Source organism: Barbus barbus (assembly GCF_936440315.1).
Source record: "Barbus barbus genome assembly, chromosome: 11".
NCBI lineage: Eukaryota > Metazoa > Chordata > Actinopteri > Cypriniformes > Cyprinidae > Barbus > Barbus barbus.
Genome location: NC_136739.1, coordinates 2,107,659 through 2,124,306, shown reverse-complemented (window position 1 = coordinate 2,124,306; position 16,648 = coordinate 2,107,659). Strand labels below are relative to the sequence as shown.

Genomic DNA, 16,648 nt, shown 5'->3' with positions numbered 1-16,648 from the left:
TTTTCCCGATATGTAAATGTTTTCTGTACGTTTGGACATTAATAATGAACAAGTAAAATTTCAATAATAATACACAAAGCCCAGGTGTATTATTTATTCTTCCATCACACTCCATATTTGTTGTTATACATACGTCTCACCGGAAAGAGGCGCTAGGTCTTAATAAAACTAAATGAATTCACCCCTCAAAGCTCACAAATCTTGCATTTTACTGAATAAGTGGAAGACTTTAACAGTTCTCAAATGTTACACACAGCAATGTGGCATTCCTCTGGAAAAGCAAACAGGAGCAGATCCACGGCTGTCACAGACCTGGAGGATTCTGGATGACTGTGTTGAAGCAGCTGATCCTTTGTCAGGTTTAAACTAACAGGACAGTGTTTGAGCTGAGCCTGTAACAATGAGTCTTGCACGCTCAGAGCGAAGAGAAAACGTGAGGAATCTGGGCCTGTGATCCCAGGCTGGGAGTGAGATTAGAGGCCGAGGCCCCGGGGCCTCAGAGAGGAGTCCGGCTCGCTCACACGGAGGTTTTGATGGAACATGTCAGCAGACTCATTTTGAGCTCGAGAACGGAGAAACAGACTCACAGGGAGCACAATTTGCTGTTTGTTCAGAAAAGATCTGGCACTGAGATGCATTCACAGACTTGTATACGACGCACACTGGAAATATGTCATATCTCTCAGTGCATTCAGTCAGAAACTCCCTGCGAGGCTGTAACACACACCACGTCCAAATATATGGGCTCCCCTCGGACAAGCTTTCTTTCAGCCCCTCTCTCCTATTTTAGTTTCAAATAAAGTTAGAAATGACAATAGAGTGCCTATAAAACCATCAACAGCCTATGCATTTAATAAAAACAAGTAATAATAAGTAACGATAAAAGACCATCCCTTATGGTTTTATTGTAGTAAAAGTGTAGTAACCATGTTTTTTTTTTGTAGTAAAACCATGGTTATTTTTCATAAGGGATAAAAATCCTATGGGGGGAAAAAAAATCTGTATTAAATCTGTTAATTGATTAGTAGTATGTTTTCATCCTGTAGTTTTACAGCAAAATACAGTTTTTGGAAGTGAAAAATAAGTCATTTTATGAGACACAGAGGAAAATGTGTAAACTGATATTCCCGAATTCCTTGATACTGTAGTTTTTATGGCAAAGTTCTGGCAACCAAAGCCTGCTGTGTTTATTTATTTTACAGTATACTACATAATTTCTCATGGTTTATTATGTGTCTGTGGGGTTTAAATGCATCACGAGGCAATGAGGTGCTGATGCATTGTGGGATTGATGTCTGTGTGTGACCTGACATAGTGCTGTGTAATGGCCCTGTCTCCAGAGGGGGGTGAGGTGGGCAGGGAGGCACTGGGGAAAAGGCCCCTGTTTGGATTACCCTCCGTGTGAACATTTTTGCCCCTACTTTCACAAAACCATGAACCATTTCAAACACAACAGCACGCTTGAGCCACAGCACCAGATCACTCTCACACTGATGTCATAGTTCTGTATGTAAAGTGTCACTCTTGATTTGTGTCCATCATGTGAGGACATGCATTCTTACAGCATGATAACCACCAGGTGGTGGTGTGTGTGTGTGTGTGTGTGTGTGTGTGAGTGAGTGAGAGCATCCAAAACACACATTAGAAGTCTAGTGCCAATATACAAATATTTTCATTACTCCACATTTTTGTTCTCAGCAAGAGATGAAACACATTTCTAATGGAAGGCTTTGTTTAAGATTCCTGGGTTCTCTTTGATACCAGCACCAACTAATAATCATACTTTACATCATCCAACAAAGACATCTCATTATTGGAAAAACGGTTAACCCCAAACTCAACTCACACATCAAATAACACCCTCAGACGTTTGGAGCGAGTGCAACTTTATTCTGTTGAGTTCCATACACACACAACACAAGAGACTATATGGTGAATGTGGAGAAACATCCACTGAGACCGACAGCATCCAACACAGTATCCCATCATACATCACTGTCCCCGCGTTAAGAAGTTGTACATATGGATTATTAATATCTGACTGGTATTCCGCTCTAATTACAAAGAGTAGGCCACTACCCATATAAAAGTATATTAATATTGGCCCTACAGCGAGAGTGTTCTCTACTTCAATACATATCCTAAGGAGATATACAAAGCGCTTGATAAAACCTTATCAATTTGTTTTCGAGCAAGAAATATTTGGATTCTTGTGCCGTTGCCAGAAGAGATTGCTGCTTTTACATTCCTGAGTACTGATCTACGATATTAATCACAGGCTGTGAGATTACTTCAGTTCAAACGCAGAGGTCCCGTACTGATTCACAATGCTGGTATAAAAGTGCTGAAGTATTCCAGGTTCATGTCGTGTTGTTGTTTAAAGCTCAAAACAATACCTTCCTTAACTACAAGAGTGAACAAGAAAAAACAGGAACTCTGCTAAAATGCCTTCCAACTGCGAGGAACCCCACCCTGCACACAAAGCACCGCAAGCGGCCCATCCGTGACAACCTTCCCTCAGCACTTCTGAGCTTTACGCTGAAAATCCCAAATTACTCCCGGAAGTGAATGACACAGTGTTCAGTTAGTACGACTGTTGTCCATTAAAGGGATAGTTCAGTCAAAAATGAGCATTCTGTCATCATTTACTCACCCTCATGTCCTTCCTAACCTGTGTGGCATTCTTCTGTGGAACACTAAATAATATGTTTTGAAGAATGTTGGGAGCCGAGCCGTTTGGTGCCCATTGACTTAAAAAAAAAAAAAAAAAAAAAAAAATTGGACATTTCTCAAAATATCTTATATGTTCCACAGAAGATGGGAAACCATACAATTTTGGGTGAACTGTTCCTTTAAGTCGCCTTGTAACTCCATCATTCTCCATCTACAATGACTGTCACTGAGCCACAGGAAATGTTCTCTTTGGCCAAATCTACAGGAGCACTTGTGTGAGCTGCATAAAATGACAATCTTTCATCAAACGCTACTTGATTTCATACAAAATAACGATTAAAACAACTACAGCACAGATGCTCAATAAGGAAGATTTGGAAACGTCTGCTCCATGATGAAAACGCCATTTAGACACTGAAACGGACAGAAAATCTGTGCTGTTTTTAATTGCTTGAATCTAGTGGTACACACACACACACACACACACACACACACAAACTGAAATTTCCCAGAAAGCATGCATTAAATCAATCTAATGACAATATTGTGCTCTGACTTTGTAAACTATTTCATTGGATATCACAGGAAACATTCCATGAATGTTTTGATAGACATCTGAATTGTGAACTACCTGGACATTTATGCGTTACATGTTCGCAGTTAGATTTTGTACTTGTCATGTCCTTCTTTCAAACATTCCTCGAGCTAAATCAGCTTAATCTTTGCAAGAGGTGAGAAAACATCTCGTCTGTCCACCCAGATCCTGTCTTGCTCTCTCACTTTGTTCCCTGCTGGGTTTGAGTTTGGACCCATATGCATTTGAAACAAACAGCATTTTATGACTATGCAAACAAAAGAATCGGGTTTACAGGCCACTTGTCCTGTAGCCGTTAAGCGGCGTTCTCTCTCACACTCGCTAGTCTTATCTTTAGCACCTTTCTGTCTCATCGCCACCAGTGAGAAAGGAGGAGAAGAAAAACCGGTTCCCTCCTGTTCCCCTGCTGCTTCTGTCAGGACTGAACAGAGAAGGCAATGATTCAGTCCCGGAGACCTTCATCAACCCAGAATTCATTCTACCGGGTCTCTTGGTCTCATCTGAAATGGCATCATTTGTATTCAATGATGTGCCGGTCCTAGTACGACAGAAACGATTCTCGCAAATGCGATCCACTGCAAACTATTATAAAATATACACTGTCTCGCAAAAACAGCCACCTCAGTACTGAGAAAGATCATTTAGATTCATGTTCATCACGATCTGAGACACATTCTCAGGTTCACTTGTTATCTATGAAAGGTAAATATGTTTATCACAAACCCAAAACCCCCCCAAAAATGGCCTTTGTTCTTTGAGAACAAGCACAAAGCTAAAAATGTGCATAGCAAAGGCAACCGTTTCATCTTCTCACCCAACCAAAGCTATTATTAATAACCTCTTTGTTCTCTAAGAGTCACTTATTATTATTTTTTTAATCATCTTCGATAATGGGTAAGCGGACGCAGTTGTTGAGACGCTGGTTGAGGGGCGTGTCTAACTCTCTGACAGACAGGAGGAGGGGGAGGAGCCTGAGGGCTGCTGGGAAAGCATGCAGGTTCTTCGCGAGACTCTCGGCTCGGGTTCAGGCGTGAGACTGGCGGCGCTCTGGTTCTTGAGGTTGTTGAGCTCCTGTGTGGGCATCAGCGGTTTGGGAATGCTGACCAGGCAGAACGCAGAGCCGCTCTTGGGGATGAAATTGACCTTGTTCCTATCTGGGCACAGGAACTGTGGGATCTCCCGCGGAGGCCTGGACCTGAGGAGATGAAAAAGGAGGAGGAGAGTGATAAGACGGTGAGAAACTCTGACTCAGCTTTGAAGTCAGTGTAAATGTAATGCTATCATGGTTTCAAGGCTCAGAGAGAAACACAATAATGAGTGTGGAGAGAGCAGATAAAGCAGCAGATCAGGACACACTGCAGAACTCACTGTGCTTCCTCTGTGAAGACCTTGACTCGCTCACAGCCCTCGGGCGGCTCGCGTTTGAACATGTAGCTGTTGTTCGGCTTCGGGGATGAGGCGTATTTGGGTAGGGGTGAGCTGGGGGCCAGATCTGTGAACATGGCACAAAAAAATGAGTAGGATGTCAATACAGCTCAGACAGGATTATTAGCGGAGATGATGTGTGTCTCAAATTTAACAGAGCGCTAAACAATTAGTTGACTGCCATTCTTAAAGGGATAGTTCAGAAAAATGAAAATTCTCTCATTAATCACTCACCCTCATGTCGTTCCAATGGGAACACGAATTAAGATATTTGATGAATTCTGAGAGCTCTCTGACCCTCCGTAGATAGCAAGGATATTATCACGATCAACACACAGAAACATAGCAAGGACATCGGTAAAATAGTCCACGTGACATCAGGGGTTCAACCGTAATTTTACGAAGATACGAGAATACTTTGTGTGCCAAAAAAACAACAACAACATAATTTATTCAATAATTCTCCTCCCCGAGTTACCGTCTTCCGCCATTTTATAGAGTACCCCAGAATATAATCAGCGTTGTTTAGGTTCAGCATGCCCGGGCCGCGCTGCCTACTGGACATAAACAAGGGGCTTGGAATGACATGAGGGTGAGTAATTAATGACATAATTTAAATTTTTGGGTGAACTATCCCTTTAAGGAAGCCCTGTATAATTACGGTCCATCAGATCAGTGTTGTTATTGTAAACTAAAACTTAAAAAAAAATAGAATTAATTGAAATAAAGCTGAAATAAAATATAAATATTAGCTGAAAAAAAACTATTAATGTTATCTTGGCAACTATCTGAAGTGGAAGACTACATGGTGCAAGTTGAAGTACTTAAATTACTAAAACTAAAATTGTGATTAAATAAATGTAATTAAAGCTAAATAGAAAAAAAATAGCACATAAATTGACCAAAAGATAAACTAAAATGAAAATAAAAGCCAAATTATGAATTAATTATTATTAATTACTACCATTAATAAACACTATAACAGCATCAGATCCTCCATCTCTAGGGCTGGAAAAAACAGCTAGATATTGTGCAACCAATTGGCATTTTGAAAAGCTGAATTACTCTTAAATTGACGCAGCATCTTAAAAATGCAATGTTCATGTTACAGCCATGATGTCCATCTGCGCGTGAAAGCAGACCAAAATGTTAAGCAGGCTGCACAGTTCTTCAATAGAGTATCTGACATACATTAAACAAATTTGTAGAATTAATATGTATAACCTTTTATTGCACAAAACTATCATAATCCTCACAAAAAAACTGGAGACGTATGGATGACAGTCAAACAAACTGTCTTTAAATTAATCCCTTATAAAATGTGCAAATTTTGCTTAAAATATTATTATATTAAATCTAAACCAAAAATCGGAAAATAAAATAAAAAGTGCAAATCTAAAAAAAAAAAAAAAAAACTACTTGATTTGTGGATGATTAATCAGTTATTTAATTTCAGCTACTAATGAAAGTATAGCACCGCCAGCCCCATTTAACAAATCTGACCATGTTTAAATTCAGACACATTTTCACACACAATCAATGCAGAAAATGAGTTTGCAGTGTCTGTGTGGGCCTCAGGACATGTGAACAGCCTGAGTGGGTGCGAAAATATGTGAGCTGTACCTTTCTCACAGCCGTCAGCCAGACTCTCGTCCTCGTGGGGAGATGGACTATCGCTGCAGGGCTCGCTTGGCACGTTCAGGAACGTGGGTGAGATGGACTGAGAGCGGCTGCTGCTGTTGCTGTGGTTACTGCCCGCTGCGGTGCCCAGGGGCGTCTGTGTGTCAATGCTGCGGGAGCTGGCGCTGCGTTGGCAGAGAGGAGGAGGAGGAGCCCGATGCCCATCCGGAGCCTCCTGAGGCTGGCCAGAAGAAAAAGTGCAACGATCATGCACAACAGAACACAGAAACAAAACTTCAGTTATACACACACTCAGTGTCTTTAGGGATGCTGTGAGGACCCCAGATTATGTAACTGTTTTTGCAGCATCATGTCAGGCACACTCACAATAAGCTGCTCCTCTCGGTCTCCTGTGTCTCGGATAATGATGCGCTCGATCTCCTGATTCAGCCCCTCCATGCTGTTCCGGAAACGAAAGACGGAGGACTTGGAGATAGGGATAGAGATCAGCACGCTCTTTGGAATAGGAGCCTGGAACAGGAGAGAGTGAAGAGTGTGATTATTTGCTATAATGTGATGTTTTAATGCAGATCATGTTGGAGGCTTAACCCAGTGGTTTGTGCATATGCTTAGACTCAATGGTGCTTATATAGGAAAGATGAGCTTGAGTCAGCCACTCGTCAAGTTTCTGTCCAATTGCCCTTTTTACATTGCTAATAAAAATAAAATTAAATAACATACATATAAACGCATATATACACATATACATATATATATATACACACACATACATACACACATACACACATACATGCATACATGCATACATATACACACGCAGTTGCTGCAGATTATACAATTTTAATCATTTCTTAGGATTTTTTATCATATATTAACCTCAAATTTTATGCTACTTATATAAAAAAAAATCTGTGTCTAATATAATTTCATTCATAATATACTGATTTAATATTATATTTATAATATACATTTTATTATATTATATTATTCTAAATATAGGGTATGTTAATATAAATAAAATAAAATAAAATACTAAAAGAGGAAGTCACTTTTTGCTCCTACGTCAATTTGTATATTTACCTAAGATTATATATTTCTGTTACTAATATAAAAAAAAAAATTTGACAGATATATTTTTTTATTTTATATGATTTACCTCATATTTTATGCAACTAATAAAAATATATATTATAGAATTTAATTTCTAATATACTATTTAATATATTTATAATACATATGTTTTATATAATACCATATTATATATTATACTATATTATATTACATTATATTATAAATAATAATAAAAACAGAGAGAAATGTTTAACTTTTTGCTCCCCCATTCATTTCTGGTTATATTTAGGCCTACCTCAGGTTAAATATTTTTGTTATTAATAAAAAAGTAGTTTTAATACTTAGAAATGATATATTATATATTACTTTATATTTAATATAATATATATTATAAAAACACACACGTATGTCAGTAGTCAGTTGTTGTTCTCCCAGTTTAGCACTAACAGGCACATGTGTGTGTTTCCCCCAAGTTTGTAACTGAGTGGTCAACTAAAAGCATCAGGACAGCAATGAAGATAAAAGTGTGTATGTGGTTGGTGTGGGTGCAGTGTGCATAACAGAGACACGACCTCAAAATGAGAACAGATATGCCACTGAAAGGAAACATTGCCTGTGTGAAAACTTACAGCAACAGCATCACACAGCAGGTGAATATTCACACACTTCAATTTCCATATGATACTAAACACTAACAGAGTATGATCTTATCACAGCACAGCACACAGACACATTACAAGGTAACATGTTGGTCTCCTCTGCAGATCAGTGAGTTATGTAACTCCGTCTCGCTGGCTGACTTCTGATCCTCGCTTGCATGTCTTCGACACAAACCTCACAACCAAACCAGGACATATAGCTAGATAAAGTGACGCATGCAAACCACATGCTTACTGAGTTAAATCAGCATGCACATCTACAGCATGAGCCATCTATGCTAACAGCTGCCGTTTATAATGGCAAAAACTTCACCTTTCCCAAAAGTCCACTTCCTGTCATCCTGTCAGAGAGGGGGTCCGGTCTTCCTCCTTGTCCACCAGTCTCTCTCCCTCTCAGCTCATGCTCTGGATTTTAGTTCTCTCGGCCCCCCTCCTTCCTGTGTCTCTACATCATGTCTGTTGTCTCTCTCTCTCTCCCTTGTTCTGATATTTCTTCTCCAAGTGTGTTTCTCCATCCCACCCCCTCTCTCAAAACAGAGCGCTGTGCTGCCCTCCCCCTCTTCTTTCTCAGGGTACGAGGGAACAATGTGAGGCATTAGCAGGACGTTGCTGAGAGTTGTGTGGCCTTGCGGTGGCCCTCGCTTAAAGCACGCCAAATCTGCTTCATTAACATCTCAATAGAGCGAGCCAGGCTTTAAACTCGCATGCAGCATCACTACTGCTCCGACGTGCATGTGTGCGTTTAATCATATCGTTTCAACATAAAAGTGCTCTGGAGCCTTTTCTTCTGGGTGGTTTGTTTGGTTGTTTATCTGATCATCAGGACAGAAAACAGCTGAGAGACACCCTGACCCTCGAGGTCACCTCAAAACAATACACCGGTTAAGTGACTTCGGTGATTTCCTAGCAACTTTCTGGCGAGCGGTCGCTAGGAGGCAAATATTTGTTTACGTATCAGATTTGCTGTGACATTAACAGAAATAATGTACGACCTGACCCAAATTGAAGGAGGACACGGCACTGGTGGACCCCCGGGTCATTCCCACACTGTCAGCGCCACGGATCTGACCAGTGTCGTCTTCAGACAGAAGAAACCTGGCTCAGCCGTTTGGTGACGTCTATACAGGCCACACAGGACTGCTAACAAACTCATGCTAACTTCTTGACCACAAACGCTAACCTCTTACATAAGAGGTTCCAATTAAGGTGCTGTAACCGCAAGAATAGATATTAGCAGCCAGAGGTGTGAAGAGTGTGAAAAATGGTGTTTAAAGTTGCAGGGTAACAGGAAGTAGCGTCCAATTTTATTTTCTGTACTGACGTATATGAGAATGAAATAGACAATTCAAGAAAATAAATGTAATGGCGTATCAATCGAATGCTAAATGGATAAAGGCTTTCAGTCGACTGTTAGAAAGGGACAGAGTTTAAGCAGGTTAAATGATTGTAGAAGTCCGACAGAGTCTTAAATAGCAGCACTTTTCCAAAATGTGAAGGCTGTTCCAAATGCTTATAGGATGCAAAAGTGCCTGACCATTTTTCAGCGGACTTGGTTCTTGAAATATTTTTCCCCATTGGGATTCTGTTAAGGAGCTATAAGCCAGGAACCAAACCAAACAGCTACGAGGTGAATAACAATAATATAAACTTTGATTTGAAGCAAATCAAATATTGAAAAATTGGATGAAGAGTCAAAAGGAAAAAGCCTATTCACTTAAGTATTGCAACATGTGCTTCTGCCAACCAGGAGTTGCATTGCTCATGAGCTTCATGTGAGCAGCTACGTAGCTTCAGCTTCTACGTAGCACGTTCCAAATTAGTCAACTTATGAGGCTTCATTTCAGTCCGCATGCCACCTTAGAACTCAACTATAATTGAGGGGTGAATGTGGACTGAAATAAAACTGCATATATAAACAACTTCAGTTGCCCTGTTGCTTTTAATTGTACCAAAATTACAAGAAAAAAACCTCTGTGTCCATGGACACGCACTGAAGCCTCATTTAAAGAGTTAGTGAAAGTCTTCCCGACAGCATGTAAAGGGCCTTTCTTCACTGGTATGGAGGCCTGTATTGGTTACCACAGTCTGCGTTTAAAACAAGAGGTTAGACAGAAGAATCCCTTTCAAAGGTCTCCAGGCTTTGATAGCTATACTGGGCACTTTCACGTCAGCCTTTCTTAGACCACTGTGGTCTTTATAAAAACAAGAGATTCATGGGGTTGAAGTTGTTGACCGGTGCTTAACTAAAGGTTTGTGGAGAGAAATAAAGGCACGACCCCTCCAAAGCCCCACGCAAGTTCAAATGACTCACGACGCATGTCTTCTGTCTCCCTGGATTCACAACACAAAAAATTACTCAAAAAACTCAGATCAAACAAAACCTGAGAAGCTTCTATTGTTGTGGTCACTCTTTGAATAGAAGGTTAGAAAAAGTCACAAGTGATCAAAAAACCTAATCCATCAGAAGTACTGCCAATGAATTCATCAACCCCCACAAAAACAACATTACATATTTATTTGAAAAGGTATGTTTTACACAAAGTGCTTAAAGAAAACTGACAGAAACCTTTGAAAACAAAAACACATGCTTCAGATTCTGTTGATAGATACTTGTATTTAACCTGAAAAGTTGCTTTAATGGAGTCTAATTCATTTCCAAATGTAAGACTTCGGGAAGGGTGTTCAAACTAAATCTAAACTGAGTAGCGTGCTTCATCATTTCCTCCAAATGCTCCAGGGACAGCACACAGACTGCCTCTGCACTCCTCATTTCTGACACTAGCAGGCGCTGCGGACTCCACCCAGAGAATGGCAAGAATGCAGGAAAAGATGTGCTCAATCCTTCAGGCACAAAAACAACAGTCAAGCCCAGAAAGCAGCCAAAAACTGTTAATTATTGATCATCGAGCACAGCACATGACAGACAGAAGAGCAGAGGAGATAGAGAACAAAGCCAGTAGGTGTGTGTTTGTGTTAGGATCCTTTATCATTGGCCTTTACCCTGCAATCCATCACATATGGGCGCTCAAACTCTGAATGTCATGAAGATCTGGGTCTGCCAATATCCCTGACAGGACTAACAACCTGACTGCACAGTGCTACGCGACGCATACAGTACAGCCACACTAGCTCACTTTAGGCCATGCTAATGCACCTAGGGATTATAAGCAGAGGACTAACAACAGATTTTATTGTTATTAATCGGAGTAGATCTGTTTTTCTTTTTTTGATGTGAACCAAAACAACGGATAGAATTAGAGGCTGTGTAATGTGTCATGCTATTTTAAAGGGGTCATAAATGCACTTTTTCTTGTGTTTCAAGAGGTTAGCTTATGAAATTAAAATGTTTTGCACCAAAAAGTTTGAATATTTATATTATATTAATATTGTATTATATTAACTTTATATTAAGAAAATGATGATCCGATGAAACACTTGGTCTCTTAACAGTGTTAAACATTGGCTTGACATTTATTCCAAACACTCTTGAAGATAAAATGTACTTACTGGCACCTGAAGACAAAATAGTTAGCAATAACTTACCATTAAAACTTACAATTAAAAAAGAGGGGTGTGTAGAGGAAAATTGTGACACTGCCTGGAGTGATTTCAAATGTGCTTTGGAGAGGTGGGAAAACTTTGAAAGCTTTGAGCTATGAGACTTGCAGTTGCATGTTTTTATTGTTGAGCAACCACTTGTGTGTAAATATCAAGGACATTTTGATTGGAGTGCATGAGTTGTGCATGTGGAAAGGGGTCATGAAATGGACAGAGTTGTTTGTCCACTGGACGTTAGTTCTTCCAGTTACTGCCATACTGCTTATACACCTAGCATGGCTAAGGAGTACAAATCGAGAAATCAAGTTCAAGGTAACACTTAAGAATTAGTCAGAATGCCAAAACGAGGCTGTGATGGAAGGAAGTAGAGTCTGCTTAACATTTCATAACTTCAGGTCCAAGGTCATGCTTAATTTTCACAACCCTTGTTGTTTTTGTACACTGGAGATTTGCGGAAAGATTAAGTTCAATGCGACAATTTACACAAGAATGGATTTATGAATTATTTACACAGCATTTAGTTTTGCTGAGGTTTCATGAATGAGGCCCATTGAACGGATATGCTAGAACTAACACTAAAGCTAATACATCTAGGGAGTAACAGAGAACTAATATGAAGGATATTATTGTTATTTAGTCACAGCGGACACCACATTTAATTTAACATGAATGAGATGAGGCTTGAGGAACAGAAGTATAGGTCATGTCTAATTCATAGGTGCATCACTATTTTGTACTATCAATAGTGTTCACACTGAAAATTCCAAAAAAGTGCATTTTAAATACATGGATAATGTTCTCAAAACAAAGAAATGAAAAAAAGAAAAAACATGTTGGATCCTATATTCACTTAACTGTTGCAGCTTTCTTGATATATTGGAAGGAGAAGAGCTATCAGACTAAAATGATGGATGACAAAACATTTAAAGGGGTGGTTGAGTTTTTTTCTAGGCTTGATTGTTTTTATGGAATGCAGTCCGATGTGTTCATTTTTAAAAACGCATTATTTTTCACATAATTTAACTTTGTGGGCAGTTGTGGCCTAATGGATAGAGTCGGACTTGTAACCCGAAGGTCGTGGGTTCGAGTCTCAGGTCTGGCAGGGATTGTAGGTGGGGGAGTGAATAACCAAAACTCTCTCCCACCCTCAATGCCACGACTGAGGTGAGACACTTGAGCAAGGCACCGAACCCCCAGCTGCTCCCCGGGCGCCGCAGCATTGGCTGCCCACTGCTCCGGGTGTATGTTCACTACTGAGTGTACACTTGGATGGGTTAAATGCGGAGCACAAATTCCGAGTATGGGTCACCATACTTGGCCACACACCACTTCCCTTTCCCTTTTCTTTATTCTAGACCGCTCTCTGTCCCTTCTCTGATAAACGCTCTGATGATTTTCTGGTTTTATAAAGCCCCTCCCTCAGAAATGCACGATGGGCTCAGATTGGTTAGCTGGCCCAGTGTGTTGTGATTCGCTAAACCGCCGAGAGCGCATCTAAACATCCCGCCCCTCACCTCAGACATGGGGCACAACATGACTTTTTGTTCACTGGAAATTTGTGGAAAAATGTTTCAGTGTATTTATAGCTGAACTATTGACACACAAAGGCATGCAGATGGCACTAGGGATGGGGGGGGGGCATGAGATTCGCGATCGCACATACTTTGTTTATACTATGGAGCAGCATTACTCAGCCAGTACTATGAAGCAAGATTCACGCTTCGGGCACGGCACACCCCCTCCCAGTTAAAAAATCCTGGACACACAGGTACACAACAGTACAACACAGATTGAACAGATACTACAACAGATCCAAAGCCTGAAGAAGAGGTGCACATCTCCACCCATGTTTCTGTGTCTCCTCTAATGTTCTTCTTTTCTTCTCATGGAGCTGCGGACCTTATGGCCGGATCTCTCATAAAGGTCTTCAAATGCAACTTTCATTCCTCCTCTGTTGTTATTCCCCCTCTTTAGGGCTTTTATTTCTGGAAAGAATGCCATTTTCATGGCTGCCACTTCATCTTTAGCTGCTTTCCACACACATAATGGGAAGAACTCCCCCACGTATACCCGATGCAGCCCTTGAGACGACACAAACATACACACAATCCACCCCCTCGACACAAGAGGTCACGCTGTGTGTGTTCTTTAGGAAAGTGTTTTTACATCAGAGTGCCAAGACAAAAAGGAAGTAGAAAACAGAGAGAAATGGAAGTTTACGATAAAATTTGGGGGTTGAACTTGGTCAGACTAAAGTGCCTATGGTCTTCAAACAATTACAGACAATTCATGTGATGGAAGAGAGAGAGTTTACAGTCTACATCACTCAGTGGGCGGCACCCGAGCCTGAAGGCCCAGCTGAGAAACATCACGACCACTCAGCCTGAGGCACAGAAACATGCCCTCTCACCTCACGTACAAATAAATGCATGCTTGTTATAATTACCAGGCCTGGGCATCTCTCCGGCTCTAAACTCAACCTCAGCTGCTTCAAATTACGGCTAATACACAGCAGAGAAACTCCCTGAATAAATAAACCTTCGAAAGACAAATCCAGCTCCACTTCGGCTGCTATGAAGAGAACTACAGGAATCTGGAGGCAGAACGAAATGGCATTGACTGATGATAGCCCGTTCAATCAACCCCGCGTACATCTGCTGCAGGGGACGGCGCTTACAGATGCGAGTGTGTGTTTGTGTATAGCTAAATGATCACATGGTAGTCTGGGTTCCTGGAATAGCAGGTTAGCACTTCCATATGTTTTCTCACACTGAGGCTATGCTGCGAGAAAACAAGCGAGGTGGAGCGAAGGGAGAGAAAAGCTTTGGTCTTGAGGGGCCGAAATCATGAACCTCTCACAGCTCGTCTCAAGCAAACCAAAAATCTTCAGCAAAACCACAAGTTGCAGAACAAGAGTATGGTTGTGCATAACAGTGAACTAATACACTACCTTAACTAGTTCTGCAGTATAGTTATGGGATGTGTGATTGCTCAACGCTTTAACAGTTAACAAGTGCAAGGTCTTTGAAATCAAACAATGTACATGAAATTAATAACTGATATCCATCAGTTGACACAAACTTTGTTTACTTTATTTGAAAGAAGTCTCTTATGTTCACCAAGGCTGCATTTATTTGATAAAAAAAACAAACAGTAATATTGTGAAACTTTCACTACTATTTTTAATATGCTTTAATATGGTAATTATATATTCAGCAGCCATTACTCCAGTCTTCAGTTTCACATGACCCTTCAGAAATCATTATATTATGCCGATTTGCTGCTCAAGAAGCATTTATTATTATCAGTGTTGTCATAGAAAGGGCTACCATATCCCACAATGCAATGCAAACAACCTCGTTCTGACTCTTTATTTGATCCAAAAAGCCAAATGTTAAGACGTTTGTTCACAAAATTAAATTGTAATTGAATCATTTTCATTTCCAAGTTAATAACTGGATGCCACTAATTATACATGGAATTTAATGGGGTCATGTGACAATGATTCATTATACTACCAAATATATAACTTAGAATAATGTGTACTGTTAGTAAGTAGTAGGCAACATGATGTATACAGTATAATACACATTCAATAGTAAGCTAGTAAGTGGGGAATCTGTAAGGTGTTTGCTGCACCGCTCAAATCAGTATTCTTGTCCAGCTCAGGGTGAGCTGTGAATAGTCTGGTGTTTTGAGCAACAGAGCCTGAGTACAGTTTAGAGGATTAAATACAAAAGATGAATACAGTGAGACGACAGATGGTGCTTGAGCCCGCCACATGCACTTAAACTAACAAAAAAAAAAAAACAGGAGCCCCAGCCGCACAACGGGACGGACAGAGTGTGGCCTTTAATTGACTGGCTGGCATCTATAGTACAGTAAAGACCAGGCGTGCGGCACATTCACCACATGCTGGACTAATTCATGGACAAACACAAAACAGAGCGAGAAAAGGACAGAGGCAGGGAGGGAGGGAGGCAGGGAGACATGGCCAAGCGACAGGCCGCAGTAATTTATTCACTGTTTCTGTCTTCGTGAAGAGAGGTCTTTCACTCTGAAACAGCCTGCAAGCCTGCACCTGGCCTTGCCAATTAAGACCAGAGTGCAAGTGCACACACACACACACACACACACACACCATGACAGGCTTTTACACAGTGGCATGCACACTTACCCACTCATGTGCTTTGAGAATGAGTGAGAGAGAGAATGTGGCAAAACTATGCAGACATTCAGTGGCTTATAGTGTGGGGTGGTATTATAAAGGGGCCACAGGAGAAGACTTCTAGTTCCCAAATCATTGTGTCACATTCAAAACTGCTGTGTTGATGATAAACAACATTTGTGTTTGGTTTCTTCTTCTGCTTATATGGCGTTAAGTCCACTCACTGCACTGTGCTAAGCTTATGTCAATAAACAGACTTTCGCTCTCTCGTGTATCATTAATATGGCAGACTTGACTGGCTGAGGATTTTTAATTAGTAAATACGTTTAGTCTGTTCATCACATACAGCTACAGTATGACTTCAAAAGACTTGAAAAGTAGCGCAAGAGTCGCATGAGCGCTATTAAGAAGAGTAGCCTAATGTAGGCCTACTGGAAAAAAGTTAATGAAAAGTTTTTTTTGACAGAGAAAAAAAGCATTGCTAAATTAATAAATGTAAATGTACACTAATCACACATAAATTTGGGTTTAGTACGTTTTTTTTTTTTTTTAAGAAATTAATTTTATCAGCAATGGTACATTAAATTGATCAAAAGTGAAGACATTTTCAATGATTATATTTCTATTTCAAATAAATGCAGTTCCCTTGGACTTTCTCTTCATAAAAGAATCCTGAAAACTGTTTATCATTATTAATAATAAGAAATGTATCTTGAGCAGCAAATCAGCATATTAGAATGATTTCTGAAGGACCATATGGCATTAAAGACTGGAGTAATGATGCTGAAAATTCAGTTTTCCTATTGCAGGAATACATTATATTTAAAAATATATTCAAATAGAAAACAGTTCATTTAA

General features: G+C 40.1%; 1 protein-coding gene across 2 annotated transcripts in view; it reads right to left on the bottom strand.

The window, feature by feature from the left end:
- LOC306877199 (protein FAM117B-like) overlaps positions 1-16,648 on the bottom strand; it is a 64,664-nt gene that overhangs the window by 20,095 nt on the left and 27,921 nt on the right. Inside the window, exons 5-8 of one of the 2 annotated variants that reach the window (XR_013784877.1) lie at positions 6,701-6,844; positions 6,317-6,554; positions 4,637-4,760; positions 3,147-4,463 (exon numbers count right to left, since the gene is read on the bottom strand). Coding sequence is in view for 1 of the 2 variants with exons in the window: in XM_079428791.1 (XP_079284917.1) it covers positions 4,205-4,463; positions 4,637-4,760; positions 6,317-6,554; positions 6,701-6,844 (765 nt within the window). In the remaining variant the exon portion in view is untranslated. Of the gene's footprint in view, positions 1-1,872; positions 4,464-4,636; positions 4,761-6,316; positions 6,555-6,700; positions 6,845-16,648 lie in introns of those variants that run through there. The other variant, XM_079428791.1, reaches the window with a different exon arrangement.